The 9,191-nt window shown below is 37.4% G+C and overlaps 1 protein-coding gene across 1 annotated transcript; it reads left to right on the forward strand.

The window, feature by feature from the left end:
- Window positions 1-1,767: 1,767 nt before the first annotated feature.
- On the forward strand, window positions 1,768-6,773 carry LOC116385878 (solute carrier family 2, facilitated glucose transporter member 11-like). Its single transcript, XM_031851612.1, has 12 exons — window positions 1,768-1,782; window positions 2,556-2,654; window positions 3,160-3,320; window positions 3,975-4,099; window positions 4,198-4,327; window positions 4,563-4,711; window positions 5,010-5,197; window positions 5,304-5,414; window positions 6,000-6,101; window positions 6,182-6,257; window positions 6,348-6,475; window positions 6,579-6,773. The coding sequence occupies exons 1-12, from the start codon at window positions 1,768-1,770 to the stop codon at window positions 6,771-6,773; spliced, it is 1,479 nt and encodes a 492-aa protein (XP_031707472.1).
- Window positions 6,774-9,191: the final 2,418 nt, after the last annotated feature.

Raw genomic sequence — 9,191 nt, forward strand, 5'->3', positions numbered from 1 at the left:
GTGAGGTAGGTGGTGAACCAAATCACAGAGAATGTATTTAGATCAACTGTGATATTAATTTGCACCTTATCAAATATATACTGCAAGCATCAGTGTGCACACCTCATTCGTAAAAAAAGGTATCATGATGTTGAGTATTTATACGTTTGGTAATGACTGAAATGTATAGCTTTCACATGACTGGAATAATATGTTTTTGTTTTAATGATCTAACTCTCTGAACCAATAAAGTATCTTGTATGAACATCCCTTTTCATATTGGATCTTTCAATGTGATCATCAAAAGGTGCCTTCTATACATAATACAATAATAAAGTGACATCAAATACAAATTGAGTCAAAAGAAAGTTATTTTATTCACTGTTGGTTTGGTGAGCACAGATGCTCCTTTTTATTTACTCTCCTTACAACATACGACAATAATCAAGCTTTCTATTAATTGTATTTAGTTTTTCACATGTTATATGAGTATTTTAACTGAAAAAGGAAAATGTAAGGCTGAATTGTTAAAATTGTGCACAAAACATCAAGAATATTAGATTTATGAGTAAAGCACCTCGGCTATAAATATTAACACATTTAACATTTTGTACAATCAATTCCAAAATATGATTTTGTCATATGTGGAAAATAATCAGAAAATCTCTAAACCCAAGCTGCGAGAACCCTGATGACATCACTATGACATCATAAGAGTCATCTTCCTGTCCACAGTTGGTGCAGAATGACTTCCCACAGACGCTCAACGTAGGGAACACGTCACTCCAGTCCTGGACAAATTACACTGGCTCATAATTCCTCACAGAATTCCAATAAAGTTTCTACTGATTACTTTTAAATCCCGACATGGTCTGTGTCTGCTCATCTGCTCCCAAGACCCCTCAGATCAGAGAATCAAATGTTGTTAAAAGTTCCACGGTCCAGGCTTAAAACAAAGTGGGATAATGCTGTGACTGTTTGAGCTACAAACTCCTCCTCAAAATCAAATCAGCTGAGTCAGTGCCTCAGTTTAAAAAGTGTTTAAAAAACAACCTTCTTAGACTGGCATTTATAATATATATTTATATATAATCTCTCTCTATGTTTGACCACTATTGAAATCACTGCATGTTTAATTTTATTTTCTGATGCTCTTTGTATTTTTGCACCTTCATTGTATGGTGATTTATTTTGTGAAGCACCTTTGTGAAGTTTATTATTTCCTCATCTTCGTCAAAGCACCTCCAGAGTAAGGTAGGACATCATGCAACTTCTTTAAGAGGATGAGTTGTACTTCCCTCAATGAGTAACCTGGTCTTCATAAATCAGTGGATGTAATTTTTCTATATCTGCGTGTTCTATATTTACATAAGATTACTAATAATGTACAAACTGAACATGAGTTTAAATATACATCTGACCTGTGTTTTAATTTTCTGCTTTTTCCCTCATAATCTCACATAATCTTAAAATCACATAATCTTGTACATTTTTTGCATGTGTGTGTGTGTGTGTGTGTTTTTTTTAATTTTCTTTTTAAGACACCTCCCAGTAATGTCTAACTTTACTGGCAGCACTTTCTCGTAACAATCTCGTAACAGACAGACCAGGTTAATTCTAGAGCAGCGTTTGGTCACCCCTTTTACGCACGTCATGAACATTATAATCTTCTAACACCATGAATGGACAACCAAAGAGTCTTGATGCGTAACTTCGGCCCCCTTTAAATTAAATGGTCCTCTCCTACTCTGTTCTGCAGCCAGCACCCAGAGAGCCAGCACAAAAAAGATGGAATCAAGAAAGGTAGGTGAACATTGTTACAAGAAAAAAGATTCTCTTTACTTGTGATCCACAGTATTTTTTTAAATGCCTGCAAGTCAATCTGTATTTATAAAATGCATTTCATTTAGGTATACTTAATGTATGCTACAAATGACCTGTACATGCATGAAGTGGTGGAGGATGTATTCTTCTTTACTCAAGTAAAAGTATTACATTACAAGTACAAGTCCTGCTGTAAACATTTAACTTAAGTTAAAGTACCTGTAGCTCTGTTTTGATAGAAATTATTTTACATTGATTAACAGCTTTTTTGTAATTTGAAAAGAGCCCCAGCCAAACTTCTGACCCAACATCGGTTTCACTTCCTCCACAATTGTCTCCTCAACTATAATTCTAGTAAAATATTATCAAGTGGGGGTCTGTGACCAATTGGGTCACGATTTTGGGGCTACTTAACACATAGTCCTGGCCAGAAACTCACTCCGGTCAGGCTTTGTTGTGAACTTGTGTCTCCACTGGACAGTGAAATAAAAATCTGAACCACAGAATCCGACCTGAAATGAAATTCTGCATATCACTTCATTATTAGCAAAATGTACTTAGGCTATCAAAAGTAGAAGTACTCGTAAATCAGAAAAAAAGAGCACTGTTAGTGTTTATAATTATATATTATATCACAAATAACATTTTATAATTCATCATATGATTTATACGTCTTAAATGTATATGACTAGTCTAGTTTAAAAATAAAAAAAGGATGCGACAGTATATATGAGGTCTACTTGAAATTTCAGCTGCAGCACTGGAGGCTTTACCTGCTGTCGCTGGTGTTGGGAATTGGGGGGTCGTTCCAGTATGGGATTCAAGTTTCTGTCATCGCTTCTCCAGCAGTGGTAAGATTTATATTAGTTAGATGCAAAGAATGCATGTAAAAATAAGGTTTGCTGTATGAACTGAAACACAACCCTCTCACTTTACGCACTTTGTTTCTCTTCTTCATTATTTCCTGTGGTGTCTGCACACAGTTAGTGTAGATAGAGGTATCAGGTCTTATTTTCTTCCCTTCAGAAAAAGCGACGTGCTGTCATTATTCTTACAGACCCGAGTAGATCATGTAACATAATCAATATTATGTGGTTTTTTTGGTGATTCTGTCAAATTCCTATTTCATTGTAACTATATTGTACATAGGGCGTGAATTGTGTTTCTTATTTCTATAAAGAACAGTAAATAATCCCATAAGGAGAGAAAGTCAGAAAACTGCCTGAAAAATGATGAATACATGTATTTTTCACTGTGATGGATCATTTACCTGAAGCAAGTTTCTGATTCAATTGTCAACCTGACAATCAGGAGACCACTTCAACATGTCCCTTGACCTCTCTGACCTTTCTGCAGCATATTCGGAGTTTTGTGAACCACACATGGCAGTTGAGGTACGGAGCTCCAGTGGATGATGCCACCAACCAGCTCATTTGGTCCTTCATCGTGGCTGTGTTGAGTCTTGGTGCCTGGGCCGGGGCTATTCACAGCGGCAGCCTTCCTGTCACTTACGGCAGGTGAGACACACACGCGAACACACACACACTCACACACAATCTGTGGGTTACATGAGGTTGTAAATTATTAGCAAACACTCAACAATTACTTGCTGACATCTCAGGTTTACAAACCTCTCAGACCTGCAAATAGTCTTGGAGCCAAAAGAACATTAATGTTCACTTTTAGTACGTCATGAGTCTGGTCTATTTTCCATTGTAAGCATTTTCACACAATAAAACCAGCCAGAATCAAGGGACGTTTTCAGCTACAACGGTTTAAAATATAATTACTTAAAAATGTAAAGCTAATTGTTTCAAAAGCTAAAAAGCAAATGTATTATTGTTGCTAGTATTAATATAATTAACCAATCAAGTTTCAGGTTTTGGTACACTCATTCGCTCTGTTGCTGAGAGTTCAATAAGAAGATGGATACAACGTTCATGTCTGTGCAATAAATAAGAAGTGTGTTACCTTTGGGACAGAGCCAGGCTAGCTCTTTCCCCCCCATTTTCCCATTTGCCTGTGCTACGCTAAGCTAATTGGTTGCTGGTGGTAGCTAATGAGTGTTGTCAATCTTCTCATCTGAATCTCAGCTGAAAAGTAAAAATGTGTGCATTTCCTAAGATGTCAAACTAGTCAAAAGATATTTGGTGTTTCTTTTGATTTTGCAGGAAAAAAACTCTCTTGTTCAACAACGTTGTGGCGATTGTCGCTGCTCTCATAATGCTCTTCAGTCGCATGGCCCAGTCTTTTGAGATGATCTTGCTGGGAAGATTTCTCTATGGATATAATGTTGGTATGTTCTGATAATGTGAAGTGTGTATATTAGTGTTTTTAAAATAGTTTTTGTCAGGTTTTTATTGTAATTTCTCTTAATCTTGTTGTTCTCCACAGGTCTAGGCTTGAGTGTACACCTCATGTATCTCGGGGAGTGTTCTCCAAAGAAACTCAGAGGTGTCATGACGCTCACAGGCTCAATCTTCATCGGATTTGGAAAAGTCATGGGTCAAATAATTGGCATTAAGTAAGAACTGATTGTTCCTAGTATTTCCACTTTGGTATTTATAACAAGAAAAAGCCAAGACAAACTGGGCAGAAAAAGACCCGATGAAATACTTTTCTGGTTTCAAACTTAAGTGCAATACAATGTAAACTTTGTTTTCCTAATTAGTCAGGTTGATCAGCACAACGTGCTGTATAAAGATATCTTAATTGCTCCTGCCTCTTATCAGATTTACTTTGTTTTGCACACTGTTTAGGGAACTCATGGGAACAGAAGAAATGTGGCCATACCTCTTAGCGATTGGTGGTATTCCTGCCATCCTGCAGTTTGTGACTCTGCTTTTCTTCCCTGAGACACCTCGATACCTGTACATCGACAAAGGAGACACTGAAGGCAGCAAAAAAGGTGAGTGGACACAGCAGACTCTGTACTTAGATGTCCACACGAGATCATAAGGTTTACAAAGTCATTTTTGCAAGTTTAGATACAATTTGCCATTAACATTACCTTACTGTAAAAGGCAAAACAAATGGCTGCCTGGATGAGTGTGGTCTCTAATAACTCTTCCTGCAACTTATCCAGCTATGGATGATTTGCACCATATCTTTTTAAGCTTAACAAGTGTGTTAAGTCGCTTCAGGTTAAGCATATAGACACAAACCTCCAGTATGACCCAGGATATGTATGTATATGCATGTAAAAGCCTTGCAGTGGCTGTGGCAGGAGGACAACTTAAAGCTGGAGCTGGATGACATGCAGAAAGAGAGAGAGAGCACACAGGGAGAGAAGGCGAAGACTGTGAAGGATGTACTCAGCTCTCGCTGTGTGAGATGGCAGCTACTGACTCTGATCATCCCCTGTGCTGGAGTTCAGCTCTGCGGCATCAACGCTGTATGTTTATCATATAAATAAATATTAGCAACTGAGTTTTGTTTAGCACATGTTTAATGTTCGGCTTCATACAGTTTAATGGCTTATATTTCATTCTCTCATCCAGCTGTATTTTTACGCCTTTGACATCTTCCGCGAGTCTGGAGTGCCAGAGGACCAGATGCATTACTTGTCCATCGGTCTTGGAGCAACAGAGCTCGTCACCGTAACACTGTGTGTAAGTATCTCTTCAAAGTAGCATGAAACTGCATCATGAAACACCTGAAAGAAGATAACAATGCAGCACAAAACAACTTAGAGCTAGTGAGACTGGTGCTTGGTCATGAAGGATTCTAAAATCTGGGTTTTGAGTTTGGATGCACATTAAATGATATCACAGTTTATGAACCTTTCCTGTACTGTACACAACCTGACCAGGTGATGATGGAAAGATAGTTCAGTACTACCATCCTGGTGAGGATACTGAGTGCTACATACATCTTTTATGTGTTGTTTTTTCCATGGTCACTGGGTAGAGTAATTTCTCTTTATATTAGGATTCTAGTGGTGTATGATTTTACACTGTAATGTTTTGTTGTAGCCTGTTGGAGGGGAGATATTCTCTTCTTTATATTTGCGGTACCAGTACGCTGGCATACTTCTTTGGTACATAGCTTGAAAAATTCAATCAATATAATCAAACAAAAAACAAATGGGTAAAAACAGTAATTGATTAATGATTAGTTACTTGTACTGAAGAAGGGGTAGTCCTGTGTGATAAAGAAAAATATATATTTTATTCGACATCTCTGTTGTGTTTCAGTCCTTCTTGATAGATCGTGCCGGCAGAAAGAAGCTGATGGGCTATGGCTATTTACTGATGGGTATCACCATGTGTGCACTTACTGTCATGCTATCCATCAAGGTAAATATACTCAATCAGTTGCACCCTATCAGATAATATATTATAAATATATAATGATAAATGTTTCTCTTTTATTACAGGATCTGAATTCATGGATCCCGTATGTTAACATCGCTCTGATCTTTTGCGTTATCTGCATTTATGGACTTGGACCTTGTGAGTTTTCTGTTGCTTGTTCCCCAAAAGTGAATAACTTCATATATATATATGAATATATATTATTATTTTTCTTTTTTCTTGTTAAAGCTGGAGTGTCTATGGCTCTTCCTGCGGACCTGTTCCTACAAGCCTGGCGTCCTTCTGCTTATGTGGTCAGTGGGTCTGTCAACTGGCTTTGCATGTTCCTCGTGGGGATGTTGTTCAGCTATATTGTGGTGAGAAAGCTGCTTTGTATCGAATCTTATTTCAAATATTCCATATACAGTATATTATACCTCTATTTTATCTAAATCTCTGTTGTTATGTGTATCTTTGCAGAATGGACTCGGGCAGTTCTGCTTCCTGATTTTCGTGGCTTACACCATCTTGAGTGCAGCATTTCTGATATATTTTGTCCCCGAGACCAAAGGAAAGACGATGATAGAGATCACGGAGGACTTCAACAAACTGAATTTCAAGAACAGGGGCGCTGACATTGAAAGGACTGATGTCGATCTTGCAACTCAATTTTAACATGTTTTTTATAGTTTATTTATCACGTTCTTTCTGCATCTGAACGCTGTGATCATGTGAATCACATTAGCTACCTCTACAGGCACTTACTATATATACATGAATACAACATTAGTTAACTGTGAATTAATGAATCATATTACCTGTACCTACTGGAATAGTAGCGGACAGGCTTGCGGTCAGTGTTTGTCTATGTTGCTGCGGAGTAGCTGTAAAATAGCTCCCGATATCCAGACTGGGCCTGGATGGATTCATCCTTTCATCATCCACAAGTAATAACTTCAAGAGAAAGGTTGGGAACTTTTTCAATTGCAATTTATTTGATTCTCATCTCTGTACCAACAAGAATGGTGAGACTCAATGACAGAGTACAAAAACAAATATCTATAGAAAAGTATGCTTATATTGAAATATGTCCAAAGACGTTATAACAAAACATGTAGCTCATGTTTCTGAAGAGCAATCTTGTTGAGTACGATGATAAAATACCAAGTTAACATATTGTACATTTTCTGTGTGTGTTTTTATACAAAAGTGTCAATGCAAGTCACTCTGTACAATTCTTAACCTTTAGAAAAGAGGACCTTTTTTAATCCACTGCTGTGCACAATCAGTATTTGGAAGGCACTTTGCAACGGACCAAAAGCAGAAAGCAAACACATTTAGGCCTAAATACTCAACGAAAACACCTTTTACACTCGAGTACCAACACGAGTGAAACAAAATCATACATCCCGGTGAAGAACACAAACAAAGGAACATTATTTCCTCACAGCATCTTCCACCTGTTTTCAAAATAAACAATAACAAAAGCAACCCTTATCACTTTTAAGGAGTAAATACTAGTGCAGAGTGGATCAAAAAAGGAGGAAAAAAAAACTTGGTCAAGACGTGAGTTTTGCAGCTGGCAGTGTGAGCACTGCCAGAGCAGAGCGACAGTGAAACTATTACTGCCACCAACCAGTGATCGACATTCAGCCCCCAGCTCAGCTCGCAGGCCAGAACATCCAGTTTACACCTTCAATCAAATGGCCATAACTTAACATCCCTCCACATGATGGACAAGAAAAACAATCTGTATATGTACAGGACCACCCTTGACAAACACTGATCATATTGGTTGGTTCATATATATTTATATATATATATATATATATATATATATTTATAGAATGTGTATATGAATGGTGTATATACACTTGTTACAATCACAACGTAAGCATAAATAATATAGGAATGTACTGAATTTAACAGCCTAAATTACACACAAATAATTAAACAGAAAGCAGGAAACACAAACAACTTTTTACAGACAATCACAACTCTCTCTCTCACACACACACACACACACGGTTTGATTTGCATCATGATACAGGTTTTACAACACAAGAAAAAGAAGAAAAAAACACCAACCTATGAAAAAGATGTTAATCAACTGATGTGAGAGGTCAATAAGATACAAGATGATTTTAATTTTGAATTATTTTAGTTTGTCTTCTGACAAGCCAATTTTCTATAGTATAGCCAAGTTTCGGTATTTACAAGACTACGGGGAAGTACGTCATGATTGTGAAAAGGGTCTGTGTTTTAATTTTTAATTGTTTTAACCAAAACCAAATGAATTTAACTTGCAGGGAATTGATCTTCACACTTTTTTTCCTAATCAGTAACATACTGTCTACTTATTCAAGATGCAAAAAACTAATTCAGCAGCGTAGAAATGTTCGTAACGGTGTGAAAGTGGAGCGAGGTTTCAAAAGAAGCAAAGCAATGCAGAAAAGTGTGTGAGAGGCTCCCATTGTGTATTGATTTGAGGAACCGTTCAATTTAGTCTGTCGTCATCACAGCAATGTCTCGGTTCAACATTTTGGATAAACACATTTTCACGGCAAGACACTCGGATGGATAGCTTACGCCTTAACCTCGCGACCATTAGTGCAAACACAAGACGAGTCGTCTGCTGTCAGCACAAGCAAATCTGACAGCAGGTTGGTGAGCAATACAAGAAGTGCAGGTGATAAAGAAGAAAGAACAGAGAAATAAAGTGAGCTTAATTACTAGAGTCTGTAAAAGTAGCATTACTTTTGGTAGGTCCAGAGGCTGGTGGATCAGGGTGTGACCCCGTCTTCAAACCCCCCAAACTTTTGCACAACACACACACACACACACACACACACCTCCATTTAACATAATTTAGAGTGAAAAGTTATCAAAACCAGAAAATCCCAAGATTTTTTTTTTTGTTTGACAATTTCTTTTTTTAAGTACACAAAACCGAGGGCATGAATAAGTTAATAAAATATAATCTACATTTCTTAAAATATATAGTGAAAATATACCTTACCTTGGTCCCTGTTAAATGTACACAGCTGATTTAACACCAAACAAACAAGGCGGGGGGGGGGGGGGGGGGGGGGG

This window comes from Anarrhichthys ocellatus, unplaced genomic scaffold (assembly GCF_004355925.1).
Source record: "Anarrhichthys ocellatus isolate YVR2014 unplaced genomic scaffold, GSC_Weel_1.0 scaffold1, whole genome shotgun sequence".
NCBI lineage: Eukaryota > Metazoa > Chordata > Actinopteri > Perciformes > Anarhichadidae > Anarrhichthys > Anarrhichthys ocellatus.

Coding starts and splice junctions, on each gene's coding strand:
- LOC116385878 (XM_031851612.1), top strand. Junction 4,712..5,009: donor CACTGAAGGCAGCAAAAAAG/GTGAGTGGACAC, acceptor TGCATGTAAAAG/CCTTGCAGTGGCTGTGGCAG. Junction 6,102..6,181: donor CTGTCATGCTATCCATCAAG/GTAAATATACTC, acceptor CTTTTATTACAG/GATCTGAATTCATGGATCCC.